Source organism: Tursiops truncatus, chromosome 2, assembly GCF_011762595.2.
Source record: "Tursiops truncatus isolate mTurTru1 chromosome 2, mTurTru1.mat.Y, whole genome shotgun sequence".
NCBI lineage: Eukaryota > Metazoa > Chordata > Mammalia > Artiodactyla > Delphinidae > Tursiops > Tursiops truncatus.
The window spans coordinates 167,038,499-167,057,581 of NC_047035.1; the positions used below are offsets into that span (position 1 = coordinate 167,038,499).

Here is a 19,083-nt window from a genome sequence, read left to right on the forward strand (position 1 = left end):
TCTTTCATACCACGTGAGATGGAAAATCATCATTTTCTAGTAACTGGGAGGAAAGAAGGAAGGACCCCGGGATGGGCTTTCAGAGACACCTTCAAGTGGAACTTTCACCTTTACAGATGGATGACTGACACCCTGCCACATTTTTAGCATGCTTTTTCCTGCCAGGGGTGGTCATAAATTCTGACCACAGATAATTTAATCACGATTAGTGCAGTAAATGAAGATGAACATAGAGTGTTCGCCTGTAATTTGAAAATGACCTTCCCAGACCTTCTTCAGTAGCGCGCAGACTTGGAGCAGCTCCTCCCCTGGGGAGAACCCATCTGCACCAGGCAGGTCTCCTCCCCCAGCTACTTTCTTATGATACATAACCGAACTCGGGGTGCTGCCTGGCTGTGGACCAGCACAGAGCCAGCTGGCCATCAGGGGTTGAAGCCAGGGCCCAGGCCTCTTAGGTACAGGACTCCAAGGAGCTTTGCCCCCCGGCTGTTGTGTGGCCCAAAAGAGGATTAACTCTCCAGTGGCAGAGACCAGTGTGCAAACGAAGGATGTGGCCCAGTACACACACCTTCACACTCTGCTGTGAGCACCTTCATCCTTTAGGGTTGGTCTGTGTCTGAAGACAGTAGAGTTGGTTCCGGCAGTGAAAAGCTGGAAAAAGGACCTCGGGCCTTATCTTCTTCGGAGAAAGAATTCAGCAAAGAGACCAAGATTGTGAAAAAGATGAAAGTATTTACTAGAGGGCAGCTTAAGCTGCTTATATGGGGGCAGTTTTCTGGGCTGTCTCTGGCCAATCATCTCCATATTTGGTACTGATGTGCGCGTGCATCTCTCCGCCAAGATGGATTTCAGCTGGCGTCTTCTCCCTCCTTTTATCCTTCCCCTAGACTGAGGGGCTTCTCTGCACATGTGTCAGGAGGGAAATCCACAAGAACGCACCCAGCCAGGTCCCAGGGCTCCTACTGGTATCCCATCTCGAAGCATCCCCAGGAGACCAGTTGCTGCGGCGCAGCCTGGGGCCTATCTCTCTCCTACCTCAGGGTCAGTCAGAGAAGCTCAAGGAGAAATCACAAACCCACCAAGCTGCGTGTGGCACACAGCCTGAAAAGATGCTTGTCGTTAAGAATATTGCTTGATTCTGTGACAACTAATATCAAGGCTGCTTTTGCACGGTGAAAGCTTTTCCATAATTTTTCTTTATCCTACTAATCGTATTTAACCTTATACTAATTGCCTTGTTTAAAAATATAGGCTGTGGTGAGAATCAGATCAAATAAGGATGTTATTGTGCTATGTCTTTTCCGAAACTGGTTAGCCAAGACCCATTCATATATTTACAGAGAAAAAAGTAAAGATTCCTCTTTTTGATATTAAATAAAATAAAACCAAACCAAACACACATATAACAGAGCCCGGATACCCTCCATGTGTCTGCTAAGTAAAATGAAGTATTCAACTTTGATTTCCCCAAATCAGGAGCTTGGGAATAGCCTCTCCTTAATCAGAGTCCAAGTGCAGCTTGGTCTCACATGCTGTATCTGGTGCACAATGATGCCCCCCGTCCCCCCCACCCCGGCCAGGCCCCCAGCCCCATCACCAAGCTCCCAGAAGGGCCATCAGTGTTCCCATCAGGTGCATCATGGGCCATACTTCTGCTCAGCTCTGCTCAGGCTTCATTGCAGTAAAAGCTCACAAATCTCTATTTTTATAGAAACAGAAACTAGGATTAGTGAAGAAGGTAACGTGTGCAAAGCTCAGGGCTGCCAGGAGGTAGAGCTGGGACGTCACACCCTCTTCTCGTTACCCTTTCCCCAGCACCTCCACAGGACGAAACCAAAGGCACCTCCGCTCCAGATGCGAGGTGATCTCAAGTTCGTTGTGCCCATTCTTGCAATGGTGGGAAAACAAGATGCTGCTGGGTGAATGTTGCACTCTGTCCAAAGCCAACTCCATTGATTATAGAAGAGAATCGTCAGTATCACTCATCCACATAGCACATGTTGGGAACTTGCTGTCCTGCAGGCCTGGGCTCCATACATAGAAAGCTACAAGAAGGACTCAAGTAGCCCCTGACCTTCTGTCAAATGGGAAAATCCATAGGTTAACTGATGTGGTGAGAAATAGTGTGATTTTAAAATACAAAGCACTGGGTTATGAAAACACGGAGGAAGACCTGACTGACTATGCTGGGGTCACCCTGGAATACCTTCTGGGGAAAGTCAAGTTCGAATTGTGTCTTGAAAGGATGAAGAGGAATTTGCAGAGCAGGTAAATGAAGAGGACAGGCTGAGAGAGTGGCAAGCACTGAATGTGACAGTCTAAAAAATAAATAAATAAAAAACTATTTTCCATGAAAATTGAGAATCTGAATTGGATATGCTGTAACGGTAAACTGCAACCAGATTTTGAAGACTTACTACCAAAAAACCCTTAAAATAGTTTAGACACGGTATATAATAAAGTGTTATTAAAATTAAAAAATAAATAAACAGATGGTGAATTGGGGGAGTTAGAAATAGCTTAATCCCGGAAGGACGGAGCCCCATTCCAACCTCACAGACCCTTCATTGATAATCTAGCTGAATCACTCAGGTCTGCATGATTTGGAAAGAAGAAAGGGTACGTTTTGATTTGGGGGTGGTCCTGGTTGGAGAAGAAGGATCTGGGAGTTCCTGAAAGGAGACGGGCTACTGGGAAGAAACTCTTGTCTTGTTCTGCAAGTTACTCGTAGTGTTGGCCCGAGCCGGAGCCGATTCCTGAATTGCGACAAGATTAACCTGATCCTTGTCGAGCTTCTCTTTTTGTTATCCACTTAGGAGTTCCCCTGTTGGTGTCAAGTTCAGAATTCAGCTTCACACCTGTTTCAATCAATGGCCTCTAAGGAGGAAGGGGTAGCATTTAGGGGATCTGAGACAGGGGATCTTGTTCAATTCATATCTCCCATATGAATTCATAAATACTCAGTTTATGTAAAAGTGATATTAATAATTAAACACCAACATCTGTAGGATGCTGGCTGTGTCCGGGCTACGCCATCAACTATACCATTGCATTTGGTTCCATCCGTAACCCCATCCAGAGGTACTAGGTTTATCTCCCATTTTCTAGGAAAGGGACTTGCAGAGACGTTAAGAAACACGCCCAGATAATGCAGTTTGTCAGGAGCAGAGCTGAGATTTGACCTCGAGCCTGATGGAGTGTCCAGAGCAGGTAACTTTTGCTGTCCTCCACGGAGCTGACTCTCCCACTCTCTCCAATTACCCGGCAGCCTTGGTAACATTTATTCAACACAATTAAATAAACAGCGAACGTCTCTGTTACTGATGACACTTGTTTTAAATAGTCATCTCTTTCACAGAGTTTTGCCCACTTCACTTGGTTGAGCTAAACAGAATTCAAATATATTCAAAGGAACATTGGCTACAGTGGACGATTTATGACTTTGCCCAGGTTTCTTAGTTTACAAACTGGAAGAGGCCCTGGACTCACTCAGAAACCCTTTCAAAAGGGTTTGAAAAGACATATATATAAAATGCCATTACTTTTATCCCTTTAAGTTGTCTAATCACAAGTGAAAATAACCAGGGTGAGCTTTGATAGAACAGCCCATTTCAGGCCTAGGATAAGACACTTTGGAGCATAAAATTAACCCTGTGGACGCTTAGCGTTCCCAAAGTCTCTTGGGCATTTGCTAGCTGAAACTGTAGAATAATAGTGCCAGGTTCTTAAATTTACATCACTAGGTTTCTGGAAACTAATTTGGATAAAGTAAGAACATTTTCATGTGTTTTCCCAGCCGGTGAAAGTCGGATGTTAGCTACTTAAATGACTTTCACATTTATATTTGTTTTAAAAGGTATTTTCCATTTAAATATTTTTCTTATATATCCCCTGATATTTTCCCACATTTTCCCACAGTTATTTGATCAAAATGTAGCTGAATTTATGATGAAAATATTTCAAGGCAGAAGGTACAAACATCGGATCAGGGTTTTCAGATTTTTGTTTCTTTTCACTGACCTAGGCTGTTTGATTTAAAAAAAAAAATTCTATGACAGTAGTACAAAAGAAAAAATGTCATGTAAGCCTGAACTTTATGAATGCCTATGGAAATTTTTCAGAAAAGGCAACCTTCTCCTTTAACTGCAAGAACATAGCTCCTAGATTATATGGAATTTAAGGATCAGCTTCCTGAAAGACTTGAAGAAAAATTTCCAATCTCTTACATTGCAGGGCCACTTGAACTGTAGGGACTGGTATCATTTGCAAAACAGCCTCAGAATGTTCTGGCCTGAAAGGAAACTAGCCTTTCAGGACAGCTTGTGTGATATGTTTCAACATTAAAACGAAACATTTTCTGTTTATATGGACTAAAAAAAAATGTCTATTTAAAAATTAAACTTCAGGTTTTATCTTGCCACAAGCTCTAAGACCACAGTCTGGGAGAATAACAATTTTCTCCACTTACTCTGGTTTGTACATAATTTTCAGTTATCTGAACTGATGGTTATTTAGTCCTGAGAGGACAGCCCCATTATTATAGAGATGTATCTTGGATGTTTATTTATCTTTAAATTCACCCTGCACTTTCATTGGATTCTTTTTTGAGAAAAAGAACCTGCTTTTTTATTTTTATTTATTTTATTTTATTTTATTTTGCGGTACGCAGGCATCTCACTGTTGTGGCCTCTCCCGTTGCGGAGCACAGGCTCAGGACGCGCAGGCTCAGCGGCCATGGCTCACGCGCCCAGCCGCTCCGCGGCATGTGGGATCTTCCCGGACCGGGGCACGAACCCGTGTCCCCTGCATCGGCAGGCGGACTCTCAACCACTGCGCCACCAGGGAAGCCCGAACCTGCTTTTTAAAAACTGATTTAAATATTACCGACATCAAAATATCTTGTCAGGGGGTGAACACGGCTTTTGTAACAAGAGGATCAGTGGATTTGATTCCTAAATGTGCTTCCTTACAGAAAGATGTTGGCATACTTTAATGCGTGGAAGGTACTTAATATCTGTTTTGATGGGCGGAATAGAACCCTTTATATTCTCACAAAAGGTCGTTCAACAGCTCAGTTAATCTAGGGTTTGTTCTATAGTCCTGAATCTACAAACTCTGCCAATTTTGAACATCATAAGTAAATAAAAGACTGAAGACATCCTAACTCTCAAACAGTCTGAAGCCAAGAAAAAGAACAAAGAGAAAAGGAGCCAATTGCAAACATAATTACACACCAGTGTTCTCTGTGTACGTAGTTATCTACCCTGGGCTCTCTGTGTCCACGATGACATACCCAGTTATTCTTCATGTACAGAATGACATATCCAGTGTTCTCTGTGTACACAGTTATAGACGCAGGGCTCTCTGTATTTGGGGTTTGGAAAGAAACAGTTGCACAATCCACTTGGGGAAGCTTTGCAGTTCCAAGTTCATCTTTGGCACCATCTACTATTTCTATTCTATTTCAGCCCACCATTTTCAGCTTAGCTGGGAGAGAGAAGTGAGTTTCCAAACAACGTAATTTTAGGCTATATTTCTCATCTACCAATCAGGAACTGACAGCCATGACAAGCATGTCTTCACCTCTCTACATTTTTATTGATGTCCTTTAGGAATAACTCTCCCACGTTTAAAAAAATCTCAGCGGCAGTGAGATACACAACATACACACCTCTCTCCCTCCGTTCAACCTCTGGATAATCGAGATAATAACATTTGAAATCAGAAATGGATGAAAAGAGAGCACATATTTTATACTCTGAATTTACATAAAGAAAACATTTTATGCTCAACATTCATGAAGATAGATATTCAATTTACACACGTCTCTTCTTTAAGGTTCATCTTTATTACCCACAACGCTAATATCCAGGAATGCTGCATTCTCTTGAGAGGTTGACTATATTAACACCATAATATTGCTAGACTCTAAACCAGGTCAAATTTAAACAGAGTTCTGGTTAAACGTGGGGTATTGACGTGCGCCAATCTTGTCTTCCTACCAAAGCGTAAATAAAATGACAGAAAAGGAATTTTTCCAAAAATCTATTCACCCATAAAGACAATGGGGAGATTTCAGCAAGCAACACCTTTACCCTAATTTTGGACAGAGTTGGAGGAGAGATGCATGATTTAGCAAAGCAGCAGAAATTATACATTAATTTCTCAAACATTATAATTTGAGTCAATCTGTTCCACAGAACCTCTGGAAGAGTCATCATTTCAAGAGGCATTAGTAAGAGTTACTCCCTTTCCTCCCCCAGACTTAAAACCTCTCCCCCACAGAAACCTGGAAAAGCCCACCCTGGAGAAACTGTGTGGTTAAGCAAACAAACAGATGAGTTCTCAATGTAGGTATCCGGGGTTCCCCTCAGGGAAAAGGCCGATGTCCTGCTGGGCTCCCCTACAGTAGCTCTCATCCAACAATTTCCAGTTGCAGGCTCAGGGCTTCTGACCAGCTCTTACTGCCTCACCCTTAAATATGAAATGCCAGCCCAAAGCACCAGGCATTTAAGGCAAGCCTTAAACTGGAAGGAGTAAAACCTAAGCAAATTAAGAAAAAGAGGAAAGAAGCAAGGAGGGGGAGGGAGGCAGGGGAGGAAGGAAGGAAGGAAGGAGAGAGAGAATAAGGAAAAAAGAGAAAGAAAAGAAGAGAAAGAAAGGAAGCCCTTGTGACTGGTCCAGGAGTTTGGACAGGCATGAAGCAATGACTAGAAATTGGATTATGTATTGGGGCTCAGAAGCTTTCTTTCTTCCTATAATATCTAATAAAATGCTTCAAAGTGTTCTAATGTTCATTGGAATTGAATTTTAGAAAGATTCATTTACAAGAGCTGTGTACATGGATCCAGGGAGACAATTTTTAGAGACTACTGTATACTCTATATACTACTTGCACTTCCTTAAAATATTTCTAGGTCAGATTTGTATTTCAGTTCAGAGAACAGCAAATTGTTCAGGAAATCGTTTGTTCTCAGAAGATGGGGCCCAAGCTGGTATAGGCTTTTTGTTCATATTCTTTTCCCCCTAGGTTTCAATCATTGTTCCTCATCTTGTAAGCTCTAGTTTTTCTTAAATTAGTCTTTATACTGTTATTCAGTCACAAGATATTTTTCCTACAAAGAGTCACTGCAGCCCTGTTACTACTGCCAGATCTGTGATGCCAGCATGTTATTCTGTGGGTCTGCTGTCACTTCTGGTACCCACCTCCCTAAACCTGAATCACATCACATCCTGAGTGAGGCCAATGATGTCTGGAAAACTCAAAAAACAAAAAAAAAAAAAAAGGATTTTTTCATTTTTTGTATTTCCAACAAGACCCTGGGCTGATTTGTTCCTGAGTATCTATGTTTCTCTTGCCCTTCGCCTTTCCTGGCTGGAACTGAGGGACAGTCTTTCAGGGTTCCTGACTCTCCCATGAGTTCAGTTGTTCCAAAGTGACCTAAGGTGCCTTGTGCCTTAGACTTAAATCTAGGAATCACTGTTGTTCCTACTTTCTGGTCATTATGGCTTAGACAAATGCAGCAAAATATCTTTATAAAGATGATTTATGTTTTTCAGGTTATGTTTTCCAATTACATGATATTTTGAATTCAAAATATCAATCAATATTATCATTTGAGTTTACTGGAAATTTTGACTATATACTTTGTTCAACTAATTATATTATTTTTATGATAATTACAACTAGAGTTTGTCTTCTTCCAAATGTATTTGAAATAAATGAAATTAAAGATAAAGAAAAAATGGGACAATTAGGAACAAAAATATATTAATGCAATTTGAAGGAAGCAGAGAGGAAATATACGACTAGATACTCAAGATGGTCCCATGAATACAGTTCACTTCTGAAGCCAGCTTTCAGTTTCCTGGCTGCTAAGTGAAAGGGAAAACATGTCATATTGGACAGATTCTACTTCCTGACAGATGAAAGCATGCACATTTGTCTGCAGAAGCAACATTTTTCCTTAACTTAAACACCAATAGAAATTTTCTGTCTAGCCTTATAGAAGGATTTTTGAGTGAGATAATAAATGATGTTTTCCACTAAAATTTAATAAAATTTTATGAATAATCCTCTCTTTAGTGACAGTTCAAATAGTTTGCATTACCTATTTTTCCCACACTTTTATCTGGATAATAAAAATAACTCAGAAGAATAATGTAGGGCGTGATATCTTTCATCTTGACCTATATTTTTTGATTTCCTGCTCAGGGGTCCAAATGAGGAGAATCAGAATCAAATCTGTTAAGTGATACAAATGAGACGAGCTGCCAAAGATTGGGATTTCCAACCCCTACAGTGTGGGTTCAGCCACAGTCATAGACAGTAGAGTGGAAGAGAAACTGACGATGGGCAAAGCCGGTCCTCTCATTCACAAGTGAAAAAACTGAGGCGGGGGAAGATGTGAACCTGGTGGTCCAGGGGGCTGGATGTGCCGCTCCAGCATCTAGACAACCTCACTCCTGTCTCACAGCAGAGGATCACATGCTCTCCACTCTCCATCCTCACCACCAAGCCTTATCTTTCAACCCCTGAGAAGAGATGACACATCAAATTCAGGAATTGTAATGAAGCTCAATATAGTCAGTAAAATCCAAACTTTGTAATTTTGCTTGAAGTTAATGTGACATGTGTCTTTTATAATCTTCTCATATTCAAAGTTCGTGAATTTTGGGAACAGTCTCAACTTAATGTAATATCATCTTTTCAGTAAAGCTGATTTATATAGCATATAACTAAAGGTGATTTACCTTTACACAAACTTGTAACACATCCCACAAATCAGAAAAAAAAATGATTTATCAAACCATATGCCTAATTCAAATTTAGTGGTTATCCTCATGACACATATTAAATATTAGGTTTCGTGATATTTTCTTCCAATTAGCAAGAATCTGTTTACATCAGTATGCTGTTTCTTCTACTTCACCCAGCTTCAATTTGTCAAAGAAGTAATATAGAAATTTCAGAATGAGGTTTGAAGGATTCCTTGCTTGTATTTTCTCCTTTTCCTCCTTCTCATCCTCACCTCCCACCCCACTCCAGTGCAGATTTCCTACAAAGCCTGTTCTCTGTAGAAGCCTGTAAAAATATCTCATTACCTCGCTGCATCTATTAAACAATTGGAAATGAGCAAGTTCTGACATTAAGATTCATTTCCACTTTTTAGTGCATTCTGTCTGCTTGGAGTATAGCAATTCATGTTCCTCACAAGAAAGCATGGGAAGGTCACTTGTTTAGTTAAAAACATGACACTGAGCCGCTGTCCCTCGAAAGCCCCCAAAATAGAGACAGCTCTGTTTGCCGATATTCACCAAGGCACAGATGCAGGGGTTGGTTATTTAGGCCACTATCCAGAGGGATTATTAAAATTCTCTTGAGCAGAATTTTCCAAAAAACAAATGCACTTCATAAATGTATATTAATCTGTTCAGCTTCAGATAATGAAAACACAGAACTCTGGTAGGAGTCAAGTGGCTGGTGAAGCCCAAGCCCCGCCCCCAGGAATGTAACCGAAGGCGCTGAGGTGTTGGAATGCGGCCTTGGTACTTCAGGGGAGGTATTTTGAATGCAGAAGAACAGATCCAAATCAGGGATCTTTCCATTTGGGAATGGCAGCTAAGTTCTGGTCTCTGTGTACCCTAAAGGACAGGAGAGGACACCCTGGCTCACGCCTGTACTTTCAGACCCAGTCTTCCCTGGGACAGAATGTTTGGTAAATGCCTCAGCCGGTGGTTGCTAGTGAGGCTGTGAGGCATAGTGTCCTTGGTCCCCCCCTCGTTTAGTGGCTTGCTGGGTCCCTGCTGACCGCCACATGCATCAGGACAGGGCTGGCCCCTGGTTCCTGAGCTCAGACTTAGAGTCTATTCACTGGGTTCTCTGCAGAGGCAGCCCAGGCTCTGCTTCTGAAAGTAGAGTCAGGCTGGGTCTAGGTCAGTTGTTCACTTACTGATGTCCAACGTGTATGTGTTTCTGTGTTTGAAGAGGAGAGGTTTGCACTGCTCTCACGGAGATGGGGCCGTTAAAGACGTCTCTTTTGGATTGCCGCCACGTTGGAGTATCAGATCCAAAGGTGTGGTAAATGACTACCCTGCCCTCAGTGCATATTAACAATCTGTTTCCAGAACTTACCTTGGGTTGTCTAGAGGGTCTGGGAAGGCAAAGGGTAGAGTGGGAAGTCTGCTGAGTGGGGAGTCCTAACAGCTGTGCTTAGACCCTGCCGGCCCAGGTTGCTAGCGAGCTTTAGCGACTGACCCAATCTCCAAGAGGCTATTTCTTCTTCTGCAAACAGAGAAAGTAACTACCTGTCCTACAAATTTCAAAGGACTCTCCTTTCAAAGGAAATAGATAACCAGATAGAAATGAATTTGCAAGTATTAAAGCTACAGGAATTTAAAGAATAGATTATGTACTAAACATAATGGAATCATCCTGAATATTTTAAAAATACAAAAAACAGAATATTTTATAGATTAAACTGATTTATAATGAGATGGATATAAACGGAAATATATTGTTAGGTCTATGATTTAGACCCATAAGAATATTTTAAAATAGGTTTATTTTTGCTGACTTGGAGCACAAAATGATGTACTTTTCAGTAAAATACTATAATTCTTATATATTTTCCACAATGTGACCACGTATAATTGCTCACAGGTCTTACAAACTCGTTTACGCTGGAATTTCTGTTTTGTTACATCCTGGTTTTCCCCTTTGGTTTATATACAACATCTGCATTCCATGTACCCTGGGGCAGCAGGACCACTGACTGATAAGATAGATAAATTTGAGGCTGGATATAAATCAGACTGATCTTTACCTAGGACAACCTCTAACAGAGAAGCAACCTTTAACCTTCTGGACGATGACTAGATCCAGTTCCCTCCATTTGCCCAGAAATTAATCCAAACTGATCTGTGTGCATTCATCTCAGTGACTTTCTACCGAGGCTGTTTCTCGGTCGTTCCTGCTGGAATGAAACCAAACCTCTTTATTCGGGAATGTTCCATTGGTAAGGTTCAGAGAGGAGAGCTTTAGTTTGCAGACCTCACACCAAGTGATTACACAAGTTGAGACAGGGGCATCCATCCCTCCCGCCCAGACATCTAAGTAGGCTCTTCCATTCTGTCACTTAGCTCAGTGCTGACCTCAGACCCCATCTGCAAACTGAAACATGCCGAGTGTACCTTTGCTGATCCTTTCTGAGTTGCTGCTACAGCTTTTAAATATTTAGGGTCAAATGTGTTTTTTCAAGTGTAACCTGTGTGACCTGTGTCATTTTGTTACTATGATCAGTAGTGGAAGTGACAGTCTCGGCAGTAAGGACAGAGGAGGGGGAGAAGTGGCAGGCACTACCTACCAGACGCCAGACTCTGCGCCGGGAGCTAAACGTGAATTACTAATAATCTCAGGGAGGTGCCACAGACTCGTTTTCATCATCCTCATCTTGTCCCTGAGAAAACCATCAGCTGACTTGAGCCTGCATTTCAATCGAATCCAAACCCCAGAGTCCTTCCAGCTCTTAAAACAGCTCCATAATGACGAAGGAGTCATAAAAATGTATCTGGCTTGCCTGGATGGAGGCAGATAATTCTAGAAGCTTGCAGAAACTAGGAAGGCTCCTGCTCTCATGGGCCTCTGCATCCTTCCTTGCCCTTCTGCGTGACCCGAGGCTCTTTCAGACCGTGTTTGTGTGCGGCGTTGAATAAGAAATTGTTCTAGTGGCTGGTTTGGTTGCGTCTGCTGCTCCAGCCAGAACCGTTACAATGTGACTATCAAAGATGTGCGTGATGAACGTGGCTTCCTCTTCCTGGGGGTGGGGTGGGGGGTTGGTCAGCAGCCCTGCCTCTGTGAGCCTTTTCTCTGGGTCGTGTGTATCTTCCCCAATGGTCTTCTGCAGCAGTGGAAATCTACCATGCTCCACAAGTGTCCCCCACGGAGGGAGGCCCTAGGCACTGATGGATTTGAGATTAAAAAGATACTAAGGAAAAAATGGCAGGAAGACAGCTCTGCCTCAAGCACGGGGACCTTTAATGCCCTTCACAACCCCAAACCTGATTTGCCTACCTGCCCACTGACTACACCTGGATGGAATGGGAAGCTGGTGTGGGTTGGTGCGTGCTTTAAGACACCCAGAGTTTCTTAGGGCTTTGTTGGATAGCTGCCACACAGCCGTAGCTTTCTGTAGGCCATGGCCACGATATATTCAGGACAGAACGCCATGAATAAACTCCAAGTCAATTTTATTTTGGAGAAGAAGCCGGGAGAAGAAAACGGAAGCCTTCCTGAAAACAATATGTTAAAAGAGCAAAGATAATCTAGCTATAGCACAACCTACCTTATGGCTACTTTTATATGATGAAACATGTTTCATACAGTGGTAAACTCTATAAATTATGAAACAAAGGTACCTGTGATAAGTATGCAATTATGACAAAAAACTGGACATCATACAAGAGTTAAGTAAGTAACATGCGATGATTTTATAGTTCCTATATCCTAGGGGTATCTCAGAGAGTATTACTTGAAAATCTCATAGTTCAGATGGCTATCGATAAAATACAATTTGAACTATGAAAATTAGTGCCAAAATTTTGAGATTCTTTGCTGTCAGTAATTAGTTATTTAGACAACCTTTTATACTTAGATCATGTGGACTGTAGAACTTCTAGGAATCGAAAAAGGCAATTTCATAAGTAACTCTGGAAACCAGCATAGCATATCTGGGGATAGGAATATTACATACAAACTTATGTATCTAAATGAAAACATGACAGATTTTTGTGGAGTCCGTCTTACTGCTTTAATCAGATTCCAAAATGTAAAACTCTTTCAACCAAATGAAACTAAGTCACACTGGTTTTTAAATGTGTGGTTAGTCTGAAGAATTCTTTGAAAGGAGGGGTCCAAGTAATATATTCAGTACCTTTCCTTTGCTGATTCATCACTACCTAATGTCCCCTCTTGCATCGACATGGATTTCTTTATCGACAGGTTACGTTTGCATGATTTTGGCTCATACAAAATTATCACTGTTTCCTTTAGGGAGAAAAATGAAAAGTAGAAAGACTGCTTGACTGTCTTGCTGAGCCTCGTTTAATGGATATTGGTAAAATAATCACATAACTACTTTACTTATAAAACCACTCATAATTGGAGGCAAGGCAACGGCTTAGTTGGCTGCCAAAGGTTAGAAACTACAAAATCCACAGAAAATGTCCTGATTTTGTTGGTGATAAATTAATAAAAATCTCCCAAACTATTAGTACGTTACTCGGTTCACTGAATACAAATCCATGATAGGGTAAAAAGTAAAATATCTCTACTGAATTCCAATTATGTCAACTAAATCAGCCTTTTCTTCTAAGTTAAAAGTTTTTAATGGCTAAGACCCACCGCTCACTCACATTATTCACAACCTACTCTGTGTCGTATCTGGTGGTCTCTGTATACAAAAGTAAGGAAGACTGAGTCTTTGCTCTCAAGATGCTGTAAATCTTTGGGGGTCATGAGGATTCTTCTTTTCCAGAACAGTTACCCCTTCATCATGATAACATTAACAGCAAGAGCAATAGGAACGGCAGCAGTAACAATAATACTTTTATTTCAGTTCAGCTTTCATTTCTCAGTAACAAAGATATTTCTGTCATGTGTGAGTGCATGTGTGTGCACACAGGCGTGTGTGTGTGTGTGTGTGTGTGTATGTGTGTGTGTAATCCAAGGAACTGGACTTGAAATGTAATTCTCAAGGTCTGGAACAATACACAGCAAATTCTGGGGGATCCTGAGCCAGTTACTTGAGTTCCATGTCTCTGTTTTTTACTTAATGAGGATTTCTTTAATAATTAATTCCCACAGGTCTTGTCCTCTAAGTCTGTTTGCCAGCAATATTCTGTTGATGTCTTTTTTTTTTTCTCAGTGCTTTAAAATGTTTATTTTTAAGTAGTCTGTTGATGTCTGAGGGTCAGTCTCTAACAGATCTACACTGCAAGGATTCAAAGAAACAGAAGACATTTGTGGACTAAGTTGGGAAACTACCGCAAGGACAGCAGATCAGTTTCATCACTTTGCTTCGGTCTAAAACAGATTGTGTTTTCTCCACACCCCCAACAGAAAATAGTATTACTTAGCAATTCTAGGCACGTCTTTCTTTCGAGAAATTCCTTGAAAGTCCCAGAATAATTGTAAATGAAATTCATAAAGAGGGAAAAACACAGTTATGAGGCGGGTGTACATCAGCATGTGGGCAGGATTTAGCTGAGCCCCTTTTTCCTATTGAAGAACTGATCAGACGACTTGACAGCTGGAGTTTACATGATTGTTGTACAATAAAACAGCACTACTGCTACCTTTTGCTGTGCTCCAAATGCCAAGTGCAATTTTGAATACTTTTTCTCCTTGATAAAAATATGCTCTCTTCATAAAAAGAGAAGATAGACACATCTTAGAAATGAGTGTGCTCCTACAGAATGCAACATGCATAAAAAATTAAAGCGAAATTGAACTTGTGAAATATAATTAAAAAAGAAAGGAAAAACCTATTGAAGTTTAATGGCTGGATTGTAAGAGAAGCCTTACACAACATAGTGGGCCCTATGAGGTCTGAGGTAAATGGATTGCAGGATGTATGGTTGGAGCTCAGCTGTGAACACTGTGATATTTTGAGAAAAAAGGATTGAATGCACATGGCTTTTTTGAACGTCTCTCAGAAATCCTAACAAACCTGACCATTTCAGATGCCAAAGATGGCATTAAGAAGTGCAGAATACAAAATAGATGTAATATCCAAAATATATAATATAATTAAATTACAGCCCTTGCTTTGGTGTTTATTATAGTCTAGCATGTTAAACTCTTATTTTTGGGGTGAATGGAAAGAGAAACCCAAATAAATTTTCCCTTTTTGTATAGGGCTGTGATGACCTGATTTGGAACTTTCGTGAAATTGTGAGTACTTTTAGTTCTAAACCAGCTGGAGCTTAAATTTGAGTTTGTGTTTCTCCTGGGCTCTTAACTGCTCCAACATATACTAGAACCTGTTTACAGTTAAGGCATACTGAATTCAACAATATAGTAATAAGTAACCTAATTTTCTCAGTCCCTTTAATAACATGAGTAGTCTCAAATTCATTCGTTTATTAAATCAACATTTTTGTAGCACCTATTGTATACCAAACACTGCTTTAGGTGTTAGGGATACTGTAGTAAATAAAACATGTGAATGTCTTGATTACATTCTTTAAAGGGGATAGAAGGTTTTAAAAGGGGGATGGTAAGTAATTAATAAATAATGTTAAAGGGGAAAATAAAGCAGGGGGAGGGCATGAAATGTTAATAGTGGGAGTTAGAATTCTGGATTTGATAGCTAGTCACTGCGAAGATAACTTTTGAGTAAAGATCTGGAGGCACTGGAGCTAGCCACGTGGATATTTGTTGGTAGGGCATTCCAGGCAGTAGGACAGCATGTGCCAAGGGCCTGAGGTAGAAGTGTGCTTGGAGTTTGAAGAACAACAAGAACACCTGTGTGGTCAGGTGTGGTCAGAGTCAATCAGAGGACAATAAGGGATACTAGCAGAAACATGACATAAACCAGGCTTCAGAGGGCTGGTGGTGAATAGAAAAGTCTTTGGCTTTGACTTTGGAAGGAATGGGAAGTCTACATCATTCTTCAAGTATTGCAAACCTCTTCTGTGAAGAGCTAGATATTTAGGGGGACAGACACTCTTTGTCACAACTCCCAACTCTTCATTTGTAATACCAAAAACAGCCAGAGATAATACAAAAATGAACGAATATGGTTATATTACAATAAAAATTTATTTACAAAATTAAGTAGAAGATGGGATGACATCAGCAAGATGGCAGAATATGAAGCTACAGGACCTCAATTAATGACAATATATAAGCTAGAATACCTTTGTGAGAACTGTAGAGACAAGTTGAGAAGCTACAGCACCCAGGCCATTATAAAATCAAGAGGGGATTCCAGTGAAAGGGATAGGAAAATTTGCATCATTTGTTATATGTGTGTTCCCCTCCCCCTAGCAGCCTAATGCAGGGCAGCTTAGAGGAAACCCCTTGTAGGGGGCTCCTTCCTTGGGATGGAGACAAAATAATGGACCTCGTATCCAACATTATGCTCGTCTGGGGGCTGCCTGAGGGACTGGTTTCTGTCTCACCTGACTCAGAACACTGACGGAACCAGTGCCAGAGTTTGGGAGCTGCTGAAAGCAGAGGTAAGCATGCAGCACATTAGAATTGCTGTTCCTCAAGCAGATACCAGGGGGAGCAAGATGTGAGAAGAGGCTTGAGAGGTCCTAGAACCTCCAGCTGGGTTGATAAGTGAAAAGTTATTTTTCCCTGCACAAAGAATTTTTTTTAAATTCCCAAATCCCAACAAAAGATCACAAGGCATAGAAAGAAATAGGTTAGCCTGGCCTAATGAAAGGAACAAAATAAAACTCCAGAAACTGACTCTAAAATATCAGATCCATGACATACCTGACAAAGAATTTAAAGTAAAGATGTTCAATGAGCTAAACGAGAGCAACAGACAGACAAGGAAACAAAATCAGGAAACAATGGACGAATACAATGAGGGTATCAACAAAGAGATGGAAACCGTATAAAAGAACTAAACAGAAATCCTGCGGTAGTTAGTACAATAACTGAATGAAAAACTCATTAGAGGTTCAGCCACAAACTTGGTAGGAAGAAGAAAGAATCAGTGAACTTGAAGATAGGTTATTTGAAATCATCCAGAGAGAGGAGCAAAAAGAAGAAAACTAAAAGTAAAAAGACCTATGAGACTTATGTGACGTTATCAAGTGGGCCTAACATACATTAGGAGGATTCCAGAAGAAGAGGAAGAGAAAGGGGCAGAGAGCTTATTTGAAGAAATAATGGCCCCAGACTTCCCAAATCTGGGGAATGAAATGGACATAGAGATTCAATAAAGCTCAAAGAAATAGACAAGGAAAAATCCAAAGAGGGTCACACTGAGACAGTATAATCAAACTGTGTAAAGTCAAAGTCAAAGAAAGAATCTTGAAAGCCGCAAGAGAAAAGTGGTTCATCACGTACAAGGGAGCCCCCATAAGACTATCAAGGGATTTATCAGCAGAAACCTTGCAGGCCAGAAGGGAACGGAATAATATATTCAAAGTGCTGAAAGAAAAAAAAATGCTGTCAACTAAGAAAACTGTATCTGGCAAAATTGTCCTTAAAAATAAAGGAGAGGGCTTCCCTGGTGGCGCAGTGGTTGAGAGTCCGCTTGCCGATGCAGGGGACACGGGTTCGTGCCCCGGTTCGGGAAGATCCCACATGCCGCGGAGCGGTTGGGCCCGTGAGCCATGGCCGCTGAGCCTGCGCGTCCAGAGCCTGTGCTCTGCGACAGGAGAGGCCACAGCAGTGAGAGGCCCGCGTACCGCAAAAAAAAAATAATAATAAATAAAATAAAAAATAAAGGAGAAGTTAAGACTTTCCAAGATAAACAAAAGCTGAGCGAGTCCATTATCACTAGACCTGTTCTACAAGAAATACTAAAGAGAATCCTTCAAGTTGAAATGCAGTTGTGGTAAACAGCAACACAGACCTGTATGGAAATGTAAGATTCTCTGGTAGAGTGCGTGTCACTTTGGACTAGCCACATTTCAATTGTTCAATAGCTACAAGTGACTAGTGACTACCATATACCATGCTGTACTGCATAACTCTAGAGGTTAGAATGTCTAATTTATTCCTTCCTTCCTTTTTCTTTTTCTCCCTTCCTTCTTCCCTCCCTCCTTTCTTTTCTTTTCTTCCTTCCTTCCTTCCTTCCTTCCTTCCTTCCTTCCTTCCTTTCTTTCTTTCTTTCTTTCTTTCTTTCTCTTTCCTTATTTCTCTTTCAATTGTCTAGCATGGGTTTATGCACTTACGTTTGTAAATTACATTGTACTGACAATCATGAGAGCTCACAATAAATCCAGATTAAATCAGTGCCTCTGAGACTAAATTTTAAAAAGTAGCAGAGGAGGTTTGGCCCATGGGCAATAGTTTGCCAACACTTCTATCGGTTACATTTGTGATTTCATTTGACAGATGAAATAACTAAGTCCCAGAACAGTGAAGAAACATTCCCTAAATAACCTAACTAGTCAGAAATGCTGCTAGGACTCAAATTCGGGTCATTATGATTCCAAATTCTTTCAACTACATTATGTTTCCTTCATAAAGACCTTTTTGTTTTTGTAGACCAGTGGTTCTTAGAGTGTGGTCTGTGGAACTCTTTCAGTGGTTTCATGAGGTCAAAACTATCCTCATAATAATACAACCTCTTTGTCTTTTTCACTGTGTTGACATTTGCAATGATGATGCAAAAGCAATGCAGGGGAAGGGAGTTATGACCCTGCTGGCACCGAAGCATAAATCAGGGCAGCAGCACCAAACTGTACTAGTATTCATTGCATTTCCACCAGCACAGACTCACAGGGATGTAAAAAGCCAGTTTCCTCTAAGAATGCCCTTGATGAAGTAGTGAAAACTATACATTTTATTAAATCTCAACCTTTGAGTACATGTCTTTGCAACATTGCATATGACCAAATGGAAAGTACTCATAAAGCACATATGCTGCCTGACACAGAATGACTTCTTTTTCCAGGAAAAGCACTTGAGTGATTGAGTTGGGAGCTGAACTAGCAATTTTTTTCATGAAACACCATCTTACTTGAAAGAATGACTGACAAACTATGGTGTTCTTTTTTTTTGAGACAGAATTCTTTTCTGCTTTATTGAAGTATAACTGACATATAAAATTGTAAGATATTTAAAGTGTAAGATGTGATGATTTGATATATGTATACGTTGTGAAAGGTTTCCCCCATCAAGTTGATTAACACATCAATTGCCTCACATTTAATTTGGATATTTGGCTGACATTTTGGGGGAGAGAAAAAAGAAGTGAGGCTGTTGCTTCAAGAAAACAGCTGACAGGATTTGCGGCCAATGACAAAAGCTTCCAAGTGAAAATTAGAATTTTGAAAAATGTGTGTCTGCCACTGTGGGCTTGACAGCTTCCCAATATTTAAAGACCATTC

At 40.8% G+C, this 19,083-nt stretch overlaps 1 protein-coding gene across 1 annotated transcript in view; it reads right to left on the reverse strand.

Moving 5' to 3' along the window:
* Positions 1–2,772: 2,772 nt before the first annotated feature.
* LOC141277811 (uncharacterized) overlaps positions 2,773–19,083 on the reverse strand; it is a 63,741-nt gene continuing 47,430 nt past the window's right edge. Inside the window, exons 4-5 of the mRNA XM_073799914.1 lie at positions 5,231–5,364; positions 2,773–2,877 (exon numbers count right to left, since the gene is read on the reverse strand). Of these exons, the coding sequence (XP_073656015.1) occupies positions 2,773–2,877; positions 5,231–5,364 (239 nt within the window). The remainder of the gene's footprint in view (positions 2,878–5,230; positions 5,365–19,083) is intronic.